Source organism: Cydia amplana, chromosome 1 (assembly GCF_948474715.1).
Source record: "Cydia amplana chromosome 1, ilCydAmpl1.1, whole genome shotgun sequence".
In the NCBI taxonomy this organism is placed as follows: domain Eukaryota; kingdom Metazoa; phylum Arthropoda; class Insecta; order Lepidoptera; family Tortricidae; genus Cydia; species Cydia amplana.
In genome coordinates this window covers 9,247,102-9,262,342 of record NC_086069.1, presented here as the reverse complement: position 1 = coordinate 9,262,342, position 15,241 = coordinate 9,247,102, and the positions used below count along the sequence as shown (strand labels likewise).

The window sequence follows — 15,241 nt, the reverse complement described above, 5'->3', positions numbered from 1 at the left end:
AAGTAAACGCGTTTCGAGAAGTAAAGTGCTCGTTTTTAGCGCCCGTGTGACGCTTCGAGAAACGATGATTTCTCGTAGTGACAATAATCATTGTGTATAGGAGGCGCGTTTCCTATGCAAATATGTCATTGTTGAGCGCATGGTGCCCATGCAAATAGTGTTTTCATTCATCAAGCTAATTGACAGCGACATCTGTCAGAGAAACTGAATCACTCCTTAAGAGCGGTGATCAAGTGAGTTAAATGGTGACCCTACCATCCGGCCCGGCAGCTGCCGTGACGTTGCTCATTGTAATTGTTCAGCCCAGCTCCCCTTCAAGATTTCATACGCCATTAATTCCCGTACAAACGTCTCCGCCGAACTTAATTGCCCGATAATCCTTTAACGACTTCAGCCCAAAATCAACAAGGCTTAATTTTTGATCTTGTAAATTGTTTATTAACGAGTACGGGTCCGATTGGTCGCGTAATTAAAGCTCGATTAGTTAACTGTTAAAGGTCGGGGAACATCGGAGCTGTGGTCGTGCGCGCAGGTCGAGATGCAACCTCGATCCGAGTTTATGCTTTAAACAACCGGTTCCTCTGGTGGGAGAAATTTTCATAACCCGAGAGACTAACATTCCGAAACTCTGAAAGAGCTCCACCAGGGGCTACTACATAGGTACCTATATAATATTACACTTGGGTTGCGAAATATACTGATTCGTGCGGGATACCTCCGTTTTTGCAAGAGCGGAACTGGAGCGGTGTCTCCCATAAAACTCGTCGATAAGTGTCGTCGCAGGCGCCTTGAAGGTGTTGACTCGTTGCGTTATCGTTTATAATCGATTTAGACTGCCGTTTCGCCTCCTTGTGTAAACATCGACAAAATGTCAATAGCTCCCTATCAGATACGCGGAGCTATTTTTTAAGGCCCGACACCATTACGGAGTCCCATATTGGGCACATTAAATTGTAACAGAGTCGACACGAGCTCACTCCGTTTGTATTATTTTTAGCGTTTATTAAAAACCATTTCGCTACCATCTGCTCCCGTGTTCACCTGTCCATCATGCTGGTAATTTACACTCGTTCGCGAGCCCGGCACCGGTCGAGCTCCTCGTAAACTAAGGAAAATATTTGTACTGACCCGCCGCACCCATATTTAAAGGTCTCGTTTTTAAAGATGCATTATCTTGATTAATTGCGTTGACATAAAAATCTCGTTTCGTTTTATATGTAAATCTTTAATGGTTATTTTCTGTTTTTCAGGGCACTTTCTCGCTCATAGTCGAAGCGTGGCACGACACCAACGAGACGTCGAGATCTGACGGTGAGTTAATGACTTTATGATAAGAAGGGTCATGATCATGAAATCGCCGAAGCCGTTTGTAAAATTCGAATCACGTCTGTCACGAGTCGCTCACATTCAGGTTTCACTGTAATTCTGGGTGTTTATCGTGCATTTAACGGACAGCATGTATATTTGAATGCTCATATTATCATATCGTGGAAGACAAAAATGTTCCCATGGCTGTGGCGATTGGCGTGCGGGGCACGCGGCGGCGCGTGAGTCGCGTCGCAATGCGCACTATTCTAATAAACGCAGCCTTCTGTAGGACGAAAATTTAGTAGAAAATGTTGTAATATATTCTAGTGGCCGTTGTCTGTAGGTACACCTCGCTACTTAGCACAGGAAAACTAATCGAATCGCTGATACCGCGTCCGCAGCTATCAAGGTTTCGTGACTATTTTATGAGCATGCCACTACACGCCACAAATTACAGCTGCCATGTGCACAAATAAATATTTTCGATTATTATCGTTTGATTTACATTCGATGTACGATCGGATCAATAAGTTCGGCACGGATATTACTAGTCTAAATGCTCAATAAAGATTCGACAGCGGTTTACCATCATGCGACATGGCGTGACTGAAAAAACGGTTCCAAATGAATTCTACCCACCGTAAATACATCATCGGGGTAATTCGTTTAGCTTCTGATTTACCACGCACACAAACACTTCAAAATATGACAACTGACAACATAATGTTGGATACGGGTCATGTTCTAAATTAAAGCCAGACTTTTCAAAGGCAGTCGAATAATAATATCGTGTCGTACTTTTTTTTTAGAATCCAAAATCGATTTTCTCAAACATTGGAATGGACGCGAAAAACTGCCGCTCCGCCCACTTCTTAATTAGATTTTCATCCTGCTGCACTCTGACCGACATAATTACTATCCCGGACAACAAAAAAACCCTGGTGATTTACTTAGAAGAGATTTGGAGATACGGGGAGGCTCAACGAGCCGGTTTACGGCAATCATTAGCCTCCGAGTGGATAGCAGAGGTCGGGCATATTTTAATACCGCTCGGGAGCGATGGGCGGCGCTCACCACTACCGAGAAATGTTACCAACAGAAATCTAATCAACCGTAATAACAGGTTACACGCACGCCGTTTATGCTCACTTACTATCGACTCACCGGCTAATACTTAATTAAATCACATTCGTTTTTTTTTTCTAAAAAAACAGCTGCAGTTGCACTAGGCCGTTACGCAAAAAGATCGCTCATCGCCCCTGCTTCGTTTAATTTGTGTGCAGGCGTACCGAAGAATAGCGACGATGACTTAAGAATTCAATATATCATAGATAAACGCGCGATTGTGTAGAATAGCGCTTGTTCATGAACGTATAAAGGGATTCTTGCGTTAAACAAACAACTACAATGGCTCCTCGTTTCTCTGGCGAATCTGATGTTGTCGCTCGTTCCTTCACCGAAATCTTTTGTGCGCCCGAGGCGGGCACCTGGCCGGTAACGGGCCTACATTGTTTACCGCGAGGATACACCTCGGAGGGAAATCATTTTTTAGTTTACACTTCATCTTTCGTCGTAGAGCTAGAGCCGGGTAAAAAACCAAGGAGATGGTCCGGAAGGTTCAATTTATGATTCAACAGGCTCAGGAAGCGCCGACGACAGATGCTAAGCACATGCGTCGGGATAATGGAGGGCACACTCCACTGTCTCGGAGTTTGTTTAGTTTACATTTACGATTATTGCACTGCTTCGCTTTACACCTCCATGTAGATGAAACCGGAAAAAAGAGCGTGTGAAAAGTATCGATAAGATTCGTAGCAATTACTTGTCTGGGCCAGTGCGTTCGGCCCGGGGCGGTGCTACCGCGCGGCGCGGCCTGGTATTACACGACCGAGATGCGATTATTGATACAGTTATGTTGTGACGGCTTGCTATCTTGTTATCCGCCGTACGATATTAGTCAATTCATTACTCGTTATTCTTCGTCTCTAGCTCTCTTTCTTTCGTATTTGTAAATTAACAGGTACACTCATTGCTTTCCTCAAAGGTTAAGCACTGAAAATGTAACGTCTACATTGCGCAATCGGCATTCATCGGATTCTCCGCGCGGAACGAAATGTCCATTTTCTCACTAAACAATGGGGGAATTTAAAACGCGAGTCGTCCCATGTCGCAAAAAACCAAATCTGTGTGTTAATTGATTTAAAAAATATATTTAACTAGCGCGCGGCACGATGAAGCCGAATACTCGTCGAGCCTGTAGTGGACAGTTTTATAAACAAAAGGAGTGCGTTGTGTGTACACAATCCATTCATGAGATGCCTTTTCCCACACCACGCGGCTAGAGTGGGGCGGCAGGTGCCGGCAGGTGCGTCGGAGACGGCGGCGACCGAAGTAATGATGGCGGACCAAGCTCCACAGTTTCGATTTCATTCGAACGCCAGAGCTCACTAATTAGACCATCGTCGCGATCCAGTTTAGGCGATCGATAGACGTTGTCAATCTACGGGCTACATAATGAATGCGAGCTCCGCATCCGGTGGGCTATTGATCGATGGATGCCGCGACGGAAACGTCGCGTGAGCTTCCCAAATCGCGCAGCATCCACCGATAGCCCGAATTATCGGTTATTTCACCTTTTGTTTTTGTTTATCGGCCGTTCTCTACTCTCGTTTTATTTGTATTGACCTCGTAATTACGGCACCGGCGGGCGAGCCACGTACTGCCTTTAAATGCGTTATTTATTTGTGAATCGGAATTACATTAATATATGATAGCGCACACCTTCATTTAATATAGTTACGGCTTCGAATTGGGATAATAGGTGTAATTTGTGCGGTTTCATACCGGACCGTTGGTAACGTTTTGACGGCGAGTAATGCGTCTATGCAGAATAGAAACGTCTTAACGCATTTGCAATTTTCCTACAAATTGCTTAGTCATTCGGATGTTGAGGGTTAGCACACGTACCTGTCCGCGAGGAGAAACGGCGCCTTTTATTTTGTTATTAAAAAAAACGCATATTAAAGCTGACACTTCGTAAACATTACGAAATGCTTAACACTAAATTCTTAAAATAATAAGTGAAATGTTTTTCTAAGATAGCCATAGCCCGTGCAGCCCTAGCGCCCGCGCTCCGCGCACGGGTGCCATAATTCTCCGCTACATGGAGCTAAATTGCAAGCGAGCTCAGTTCCCACACATCATTTTTCTAATTCCCTCCGAACTCTGCACTTTACTTCGTTAATAACGCTTCTAAGAAGCATCTATCACATTTCACTAGGTTGTTTACTGCTTACGATTGATTTTTTTAAGACTAGGCACAAACGAGCCTCACGCGACCCTTGTTTTATAACCGATAAATAACTGACATTTTTCAACGGCCTTCGATCGGAATAAATTGATATTTATTGTCGACTGATTGTATTTTCGTTTGGTAGGCGCTGCAGCGCGTATGCGTTTTATCTTTTAAATTTATTGGACAGATACGATCGGTGTAAGCCCATACCGGATCGGTAAATCGTGTGCACTATGCGCTATTCCGGCATCCTCTCGCGATTATCCAAACGTCCATGTTCTGATCGTTGCGTTATTTGTAAACAAAAGAGTCAATTGGAGATAAGTAGATCTCAGTCTCACACTCTATCTCGTTACTTGAAATCCTTTACCGCTTTCGAAACAAATAAAAAAGACAATCGACTCGAATACCATACGCCACGAAATTAGTCGGATCGATCGTTTTTATATACCTTTTAATTTTGTTTCGCGTCTGGTTTAATTTTATCTGCTGTAGGGATTACTGGCTTAGGAATGTTCCGGCGAGGCAACAAGACTAAAAAGTGAGCATACAGAGAAATAAATAAAGGTAGGAACTGGTCGAGGCTCGACCGTGATGAATGGACTGGCAGTTTTTTTTTTGAATCAGTGCGGGTAGTTTTCACGGAGGTTTTGTGGCGCGTAATGCAGGCCTATCCTTGCCAGTTTTTGTGTTACATGAGCTAATGACATAATGTCAATAGCATAGCTCTTGTTACAGTACAGTAACAAGTTTATGCTGCAGTTATTTGTCAGTAAGAAGTATTTATAGACTGTTATAAATATTATAATTTCTCTCTAATGTCGAGTGAGCTTGACATTAAGTAGATGGCAAGTTTACCATCGTCCACTTACACTTCCCAGGCTGTTACTGTAGTCGAATTTGAATCAATCATGCTCAAATGGAACAGAATCACGGGCAATAGTCTCACGGTATGCGGGCTAACAGGTCAATCTACCACCCTTTCCCACGACGATAAGCAAAGGATCTTAATTTAATTAATGCCCATTATCCTTTTTAAATTCACTCTTATCGGGGCATCGTGCGCAATAAGTTTGTCGAGGATAAAATGCTTTAGATTTTACGTACCTAATACGCTGTTCATTCCAGATTCCATTAAGATGTTTATTTATTGCAGTCGAAGTTAAAACATTGAAGTTTAGGTGTTTCTTCCTCATCCTACTTTTTGCCCGGTCGCTGAATTAGTTCTCCAGAGCCCTTGTTTGGCATTTGGAATTGATTTAGGTACTAGTTTCTGCAAAAGCCGCTGCTATCGTACCGTAAGGAATAATGTTATTCTGTATAACCCGTAATCCGTTTCCATAGTTTTATTTTATTCTGTATAAGTTTTGTCAAGTCGACGGCATGATAACGTTCTTGATGTTTCTCAGTTATTTATGGAATGGAAGTCATTCTGTGTTTAATAATAATTATAGGCTTAGGAATAATCTCTAAGCAAATGGCAAATTCTATAATAGAGTTATTACCTTCCAGACACACTAATCGCCCGCATGACGAAGCAGAGCATCGCCGACGTGGGGGGCCCTTGGGTGGAGGAGGAGCAGCGCTGGAGCTCGGGCCCGCACCTGCGGCTGTCGTACCGGGTGACCTGCGCGGAGCACTACTACGGCTCGGGCTGCGAGGTGCTCTGCCGGCCGCGAGACGACGGCTTCGGCCACTACAGCTGCTCGCCCAGCGGCGCCATCGTCTGCCTCGCTGGCTGGCAGGGGGAATATTGCCAGAAACGTAAGTTCCTTACCACTAACTCTTTGTTTTCTTGCAGGTGATCCTCTAATTGACGTCTGCGCTGATTGGTTTTTAATCCTGTATTCTAATTATCACATGAAAACCGTTTGTTCCTAACCTTTTCAGTCCGGTCACCCCTATGACTAACTAGGGAACCTGATTTTACCCCTCCTTCCAATGGTAATAAAAAAGAAAACGTGTACGTTTGTTGTATTGTTATCTTAGGTTAGGTTATTACCCCCGTAAAATACCAGTTTTACCCCCACGGGGGTAATTACCCCCAGGTTAGGAACCACTGAATTAGATGCTAATTTGATAACTGAATCACTCACCTTGCTTCTATTTATGTAACATTGTACATGTACACTGCCACATTTAAATAAAACTATAGAAAACCAATCTTATCTATCTAGAACAACTATTTGTATAAAGTTGTCAATTTGAATATAAATTAGCGAGAATTAGTCATTATAGACGAACGATTACCAGAGCAACCAAATTTAAAATGTACTACAAGGTTCGACATTCAAATTCTATGTACAAAATGTAGTACGCAATGTTCCAAATTTGTTTCAAATTTAAATATGGAACGGGCAATTCGCTCTTCCTCATTAGTGGTTACGCGACGTGACAGTTTAGTCGAACATCCTCTGCCTAATTGGAGTTGATAGCCTTTATTGCAATACAGATAATGCATTAATTGCTCCAGTCGACTCGTACAGTGCTTTAAACATTATGACGTCGGTGAACCCCGTTTCTGTGAAACTTATCTCGTAAGTCTGGTTCACACATGAGTGAATAAAATAATATATATTAGGTATAAATGTATAGATAAATGTAGTAAAACTATTTGTTGTAGGTTATTAGTAACTAAACTGAATTAATTTCCCATTATTCTTTGCGCATATTTTCTTCTACAGAGGCGCCATGTGCAAATAAAAATTGCTATAAAATGATACCTATAGTGGCACATCCACCTAAATCGTGTTCTTTAAATATTCCCAAGATAATAGTATTAGTCTATGAACATAATTTAAGTACATTTAAGGTTATATCCACTTCCTGTGGCCAATGCTCGACCTCCAAGTAAATGACTTATATTAAATTAACAACTTTTTCATTATATACATGCCACGAGTATAATGTTTTTGTACAAGTATTCGGTTCATAAATTTTTATTAGCTCTAAACAATTAAACATTTTAGAATCTGGTTTGGTATTTCTAAATTGAAACTGTTCCGCTACAAAAAATATTAAATAATTATATCGCGGTTTAGAATATGTACTTAGAAATAAGGTTGGTAATTTTATTAAAGCGGAGCGTCGGAACCGGAACGACAAAAACGACTCGTCTGTCGTCAGTTGCATCGTCATTCACACAAGTTGGAAAATACGATGCGTGCGACCGGCGTTCTCTGGTGTGGTCTGTTTGTCAATCATCGGTGCCCATTCCCAAACAAAGCAAAACACGCCATCCATCAACGTCGAACTATCAATAATAAGCTGAAATATGTAATTCGCAAATCTAAACGTTTCAAATGCGAGGTCCTGGCGTATGTTAAACACCGTGTCTCGATCTCGGTAAAACAAAGCGGTGCTGAGATGCATTGTGGGGAGCGGATGTCGCGTCGCAATCTCAGCAGCCCCACCTGCCGCTGCGTTCCCACACTCCGGCGCCGCAAAAAACGAGAGCGAGACGCCCGCGCGGCGTCCTCTCGCTCGCACACCAGGGCTGCGCACAGACTCCACTCTGATCGTGCGATCCTGGTTCCGGCGCAACCTCCTAATACGAATTTCGCTCAATATTAAAACTAATCGAAATATTGTATTCAATTGCGCTCTTATTAAGTTCAACGTGTGAAAGCGGCGGCCATTCGAGAATATAAAACGACCATACGTTCAAATATACGCCAATAAAAGTCTCGCCAACCCTATCAGTTCGGTTTGTATCGGCGATTACGAAAATGTAAAAGCGAGAGAAGCGGCCATAATGAAATGAAAACAACGCTGTATGCGCGCACACACACAGCCGCGACGAACCGGGTCAAAAACACTTTTAAAACGAGAACTGAACACCGAACGAAATAAGCTCTGTTCTTGACCGTGTCACGAAACTTGCTCTGTGCTCACATCTGCCTGCAGAACGGTAAGTACGGATCTGCCTTCTGGGAAAGCTTAACGATCCCGAAAACTTATTTGCATGTCCCGAGCACATTATCTCCGCTCTCCCGCTAATGATAGTCCAGCCGCCAAGAACCTTTACGGCCGCTTAATTTCGCCTAATTGTAAACGAGAGTAAGGTTCTCACGAATACAACCTCGGTGGAGGTGAAGTCGCGAATCCCACGCGTCCCTAATATCCGTTCCATAGACAGATGTGGAGCAGTTAAATATTTGCAGCCATGTGGGGCCGCGGGAAGGTCGCTTTTTGTCGCCATGCTACCTGGCCTCGCCGAAGGCCGAAAAGCCTGAGACCTTGGCCGATCGCTGCGGTGCACGAAAGCCTTTCATTACTAATCGATACTGCTCATGCCCATTGATAATAATTAATAGCCCTGCAGGACGGTAAAAACACCCCGCGGCGCCTTACGCCCACTCGTGCCCTAATATTAGTTTTAGGAGTGTAATTTTTACGACTCCCGTTTTACCTCAAGGGGTCAAGATAAGAGTGGGAGTGCTCTGGAGTGGAGCAGAGCAACGGGCTCGCACTTGACTCGCTTTGATCTACCTTTGTTACGCCGGCCGCCACCTATGCATTCGTGTCGTAAATTTTTATTAAGAATTTCAATTTAAATGAATGGTCACTTAGATAATTTAATGTAAGAACGAATTCGTAACGGCCACTTTTAATTCACTCGCGAAAGTGTGAAACGGTCGGAAAGCGAATTGTTTTTAATTTCCTTTACGACGTATAGTCGTGCGGCGTTAGTCCCCAATTTCGCAAAGTGAACCGTAAGCGGATTGCAAGGCGGCTTTGGGCTTAGCGAACCTATTTACAGTCTAGGGAAGCGCCGGGAGCTAATCTCTTTTATTTAGCTCCGACTCGTCTGAGCCTTAAATCCTCTAGAGGTTTAGCTGCCGGATCCAACGATTGCTTCCTTATTTAATTTAGAAAGTGAATAAGCCTCACATTTGCATTCTGAATGATAGTTGTTATGAGCAAAATGGCGTCTAGTATTTTTCTAGTAAGGGGAATAGTAACGGTCGAGCGACGGTTAGTAAGTCTCCCCGCGCTATCTGCCCCCTTTGTATTCGCTCCGATAACTTGCCCATGCGCACCCGACCGGTACGACTCCGCGCCGTACTTCTTATTTCAAAACTCATTTTTTCCACCGGGTACATACACTGCCGGCTCGCCTTTTGCACTCGTTGACGGCACGCGTTTTTGCACGGTAATGCACCTCGTTCGACTCGCGCGCACCTCTTCGGTTTCTCTTTTGGTAACGCTAGAACAGGGTAAGGTTCGTTCGTTGCATGGAACGTAAATCACACAGTTAACGATGCGCACATATTACGCCTTTAATACATCACGTCCGAGTTAAATATTCATCTTTATAAAGTATCTCTCCATAGCTGATTTTGATGCATCCCCGATAGTTTCAGTTTACCTACTTTGGGAGCGTTCAAGTATTACGTAACGCAATTTTTGGACATTTTTGACTGGAACTAGACTCAGTCTAAACCACAGTAGAACCATAACAAAATGTAAAAAAAAATTGATTCTTTACGAATTTATAAAAAAGTTTTTTTGACATGTTTCCACGAAATCTACGATGCGGTACGTTTGCTTGACTGCGAAAACTGAACTTAGTAAAGAAAGTATGTAGGTAGAAATTAAAGTATTTATTTTGTAGTTGTTACTATTTGTTGCTATTTGCATTTTAAAGGGTGATAAAGCTTATGGATAGTATGGTAGCGTGTCGAAAATGAATAGACTGCGGAGCGACCTCGCCCCGGGCGCCCCGGCCAGGACGCTAACGAACCTCTCACTTTGCTGCCCGCGTCCTTACGGATTCCCGCGGCTCGCGAGATGCAGCAATCCAACTGATATTCGTGTAATCACTCGCTTCCCTTCAACACATTACATCCGTTGTTACACGAATGACTTTAAAGAAATCCATTAAGCAGCATCCCTTTGTGCCCGTTTTGTCTTTGTGAGGCGCTAACGAACTCGTTCTTTTGTTGCAGCGCGCTGCTTGCCCGGCTGCGACACGGACCACGGCCACTGCCTCAAGCCTGACGAGTGCATGTGAGTATCCACTTCACACCTTTGTGCTAAGCGCTACAACCTCCCTCCGCGTTTAAATCATTCATTCTCCTCATTGTTCCGAAAGACAACTTTTTTTAGTCGCTTGTTATCACGTCCCATTCGAATTAATGAACGTTTTTGTCCGTTTCCAGTTGCCACTCAGGCTGGGTGGGCGAGTTGTGCGACCAGTGCGAGCGGCACCCGGGCTGCGTGCACGGCACCTGCTCCAAGCCCTGGGGCTGCGACTGCGAGGAGGGCTGGGGCGGCCTGTTCTGCAACCAGGACCTCAACTACTGCACCAATCACCGACCGTGCCGCAACGGCGGCACGTGCCACAACACCGGCCAGGGCAGCTACACCTGCGCTTGTCCGCCCGAGTACACCGGCCCCGATTGCGAGAAGTCTCTGCACTCGTGCGCTGTGCGGCCGTGCCTCAACGGCGGGGCCTGCGTGCCAGATGAGGGCGGCGAATTGGCCTGTGCTTGCCCGGCGGGTTATGAGGGCGCGCGCTGCGAAACTCGCCGACTGACCTGCGCCGATCGACCGTGCCGACACGGCGGCACCTGCGAGCCCCGCGTCACAGGCTACACCTGCCTATGCCCGTCCGGCTACGCCGGCGCCGACTGCGACCTAGAGGCCGACCCCTGCGCTGCGGCGCCATGCCGCAACGGGGCCACCTGCACGCGCGCCGGTGACGGCTTCCGCTGCTCATGCCGCGCCGGCTTCCGCGGCAACCGTTGCGAGATCGACATCGACGACTGTGCGGGCGTCACTTGCGAGCACGGCGGCACCTGTGTGGACTTAATAGACGGACAACGCTGCCAATGCGCCCCCGGATTTTTAGGCCCACGCTGTGAAACCCGTGTCGACCTATGCTTAGCAAAGCCTTGCGCGAATGGCGGGGAATGCCTGGTACTAGACAATGATTACGAATGCCGGTGCCGGCCGGGCTTCGCCGGAAAAGACTGCAGTGTAGACGTAGACGAGTGCGAGTCATCACCGTGCCGGAACGGGGGCACCTGCCGCGACCGCGTAGATGGGTTCCTCTGCTCGTGCGCGCCCGGTTGGAGCGGTCGCGCCTGCACTGTCTCCCTGGCAGATTTAGTGGCGGGCGTAAACATGCCGCGAGTCGGCGGGGAAACTCCAGAACAAGACACGCTATCGGGGCGGCACGTGGCTCTGATCGCGGCGCTATCGGCGGCAGTGCCGGCGGCGGCGCTGGCGGCGGCGGTGGCCGTGGCCTGCATACGAAGGAGACGCAAGCGCGCACAGCACGCGGCGGACGCGGAGGCGCGCGCGCAGAACGCCGCGAACGCGGGCGGCGGCGGGCGCGTGATCCGCAACACGTGGGGCAAGTGCGACGTGCCGGCGCCCGAGTGCCAGAACGCGCACAACGCGGCGGCGGAGGAGTGCAAGCGCAAGACTCTCAACACGGAGAGCGCGGCGCGGCTGCTGGCCGCGCTAGACCCGCGCCTCTCGCGGCTGTCGCAGGACTCCGCGTATTGCGCCAATAGGTCAGTACTAAAACGCCTAGTTAAATACTATCAAATTAAGTAATGACTACGAGTAGAAGTGGAAAGACGTTTCAAACTACCACAATGTAAATAATATTGCATTTAGCTATAAAATGTGTTTGTGTACGTTTACAGTATGATGTTATAACTTTTGTTCTCTTTGTTACAGTGATACGTCGCTAGTGAAGCGGGCGCTAGAAGGCGGAGGGGTGTACGTCCTGGACGACCATTGCCTACCGCCGACGTTCGCGACGCAAGTGTAGTGTAGACATTAACTTATTTATTGGACGCTAACGCGAACTTGGCTGTGCGCCGCGTGTATATATAGCGTAAAGTGTAAAGTGACATCTGTATAAACGGCTAGATTAAGTTCCGATGTATTTATTTGTGCGATCCGTGAGGCCCTGTAAATAGTAACGGCGGAGCGGATCGTTTTTCCGCCTCATATCGTCGCGCGTCGCCCGAAACGCGCTTTCAGATCTTTTGACTAGTAGATAACTAAGTGAAAGATTGTGTGGTGCAGACTTGCCTGTCCATGGTTACCGGTGGAGGTGGCTCTGGGGCCGGCAAGGCTGCGCCGAGCGCGGCTTGGGCGAGGACCGCGTGCGGCGAGAGGCCGGGTGGCGTGGTCCACCGTCTGCGATCTCTGTAGGTAACCGGTGCGAAGCGCGCTCGGGCAGTGTCGGTCCACTGCGCGACCGCGTCGCTCCAGAAACGATACTGATTCCTAAATTAACCCTATTTATTCATGTCACTATCACATTAACGATTAACGCTTTTGACGTTAACGCGCACGTGTTCCAAGACCACTAAGGTAGGCTGTGAACTTTTCACGTTGCTGCCAAATGATGCTCTCCGTATCGCTTCTCCGAGCTTCTCACCATTTCTAAACTGTCCCTCTCTAGACTCGCACCAGTATAAAAGCCAAAACGTGCGTAAAATAAGATTTTAGACTAATTTATAAAAAAAGAACGCGAATCACGCGTTAATCAGTTTTATACATATATTATTTTGTGATTGACTAATTATTGTCATATGTTCCTATAATTATGATGATTGATAGTTATTTCCGATTTAAAAAATCTTGATCCGGTTTTCTTTAAAATCGACATAGATTTTTTCACGTTGTTTCGCTTCCTAGGTGAAGTAGGTACAGTAGCACGAGCCCGTGCCCGGGGACGTTCGCGCCGCCTCGCCGGAGGCCGCGCGATCGCCCCCGGACACAACCGATGCCAACAAACAAACATCACGCACGTAATTAGTCCATAGGCTAAAATAACTTGAGTACTTATAAGAACAAAATGTCGAAACCTAAGTCATTGTGTATAAAAACTATTAAGTTTTAGTAATTTAAGTATATTCTCCATTACTTTTGTAAGAGTACTGTGACAATATGGTGGTGATCAGGCAACATAGGACGCTGGGTCTGGCTATTTATTGGCTCGGCGCGCCGCTGCGCGCCACCGCGGGCTGCTGCGCGCCGACCCCAGTATAAGTAATTACATATGTATTTTATGAAATCTTATCAATAGATCACACTCAATTAAGTAGGTACCATTTCTCGAGCAGATGTAGATATTATTTGGTAAATAGATGTTACCTCTTATGTTGCCTTTTCGACTCGAATGTAGATTTAAAAGGTTAGATCGACAAAATTGTAAAATTTATATCAAACTATGAATAGACTGATGATCAATAATAATGTTCTTGTATTTAATTTTGTAAGATGACAAAATGTAAGTTTAAATTATGTGAAAATAGAACATATTACCCGAACAATTGTACTAAATTAGTATCATAATTTTGTACTTAAAATTGATCATGGTAAAATGTCACTTTCATTTTTCTTTTTGATGATATTTTAATAATAATGTTTCAGACCAATAAAATTACAGTATTTTTTAATTATTATTTATTACTATTTACGATTATTGTGGATTTGCTAAAATTTTATTAAACATCTTATTTAATAATTATTTTTGAACACGTTTACAATTGACTGAAGATAAATTTGCTTCTTGATTTATATTTTGGACTTAGTTTTTATCGGGAAGATATTTATAAATTAAAGTTTGTGAGTATACTGAAAGATAAAAAATATTAAATCATTCCATTTCTTATTTAAGTAGCTTTATCTTTTTGATGTCTTGTTGTAATTTCGCTATTTTCTTAGGCTGTTTATTTTGCATGTGAACTTAGTGATATCCCATCTTAATGTTTAGTCCCAGGTGGACAATTCCTTTTTTATTCCTGTCTTACCTTTGAGTATATTCACATTCGCGCAATTCTGAAAGAAAAATGAAAGCAGTCCTTGCATTAGGACATGAATTGATTCCATAAATAGATCCTATCAGAATAAAAGTCATTATATTGCTACTACGGTGATAAATTTGCCAGCGAGTGTTTGCGATGAATGTGTATATGTGCAGTGATACAATGAGAAATAAAATGTTAATAAACAATTGTTTACAAAAGATTAAAACGGTATTTTATTTCATTTGCCATGGTAAAAAATAAAACACGTAATTCTCTTCAAGAGAAGGACGTCTCCAAATATCTTATTGCTCTCGCGTCGAATTATGGGTAAGTGTAAGGCCTGAGTGGACGCTCATATTGGGCGTGCAGCGGGGCGGGGCGTGCGGCTTGCATGTCAAACAAATGCAAGCGTATAGGAGCGGCCTTAGTGCATGTTGCTCAAATTACTCCTGATCCCGACGCCACGCTGCACGCCCCGCCGAACACTCCGCTTCGAGCGTCCACTCGGACCTTACACTTAGGTAATAAGAATGACAACAAAATTAACATACAAAAGACAAAGATAGTGCCTAATAAGTTAAACTTAAAAATACATTAGGTTGTAAATGGTTGTTATAAATCATTCATATTACAATAGTTATTAGATATTTATAACAAAGTAGGTATTATTAAATTTATTATGTCTTATTATTAACCATATAATTCTAGCTTTATTTAAATCTCAAATAAAAATTCATTAAACGTCACATTTCGATACCTCGGTCTAGGTGCCATCCAATCGCTTGCTGTGACAATCGATTTGGGTTAGTTACTTACATCTCTATATACGTCAGTCATAATGTGTCAAAAGACGCAA

General features: G+C 44.6%; 1 protein-coding gene across 1 annotated transcript in view; it reads left to right on the top strand.

Annotated features, from left to right (window-relative positions):
- LOC134663164 (neurogenic locus protein delta) overlaps positions 1-14,611 on the top strand; it is a 32,130-nt gene extending 17,519 nt beyond the window's left edge. Inside the window, exons 3-7 of the mRNA XM_063519519.1 lie at positions 1,251-1,311; positions 6,116-6,367; positions 10,555-10,615; positions 10,768-12,129; positions 12,299-14,611. Of these exons, the coding sequence (XP_063375589.1) occupies positions 1,251-1,311; positions 6,116-6,367; positions 10,555-10,615; positions 10,768-12,129; positions 12,299-12,392 (1,830 nt within the window). The 3' untranslated portion in view covers positions 12,393-14,611. The remainder of the gene's footprint in view (positions 1-1,250; positions 1,312-6,115; positions 6,368-10,554; positions 10,616-10,767; positions 12,130-12,298) is intronic.
- The last annotated feature ends 630 nt before the right edge of the window (positions 14,612-15,241 follow it).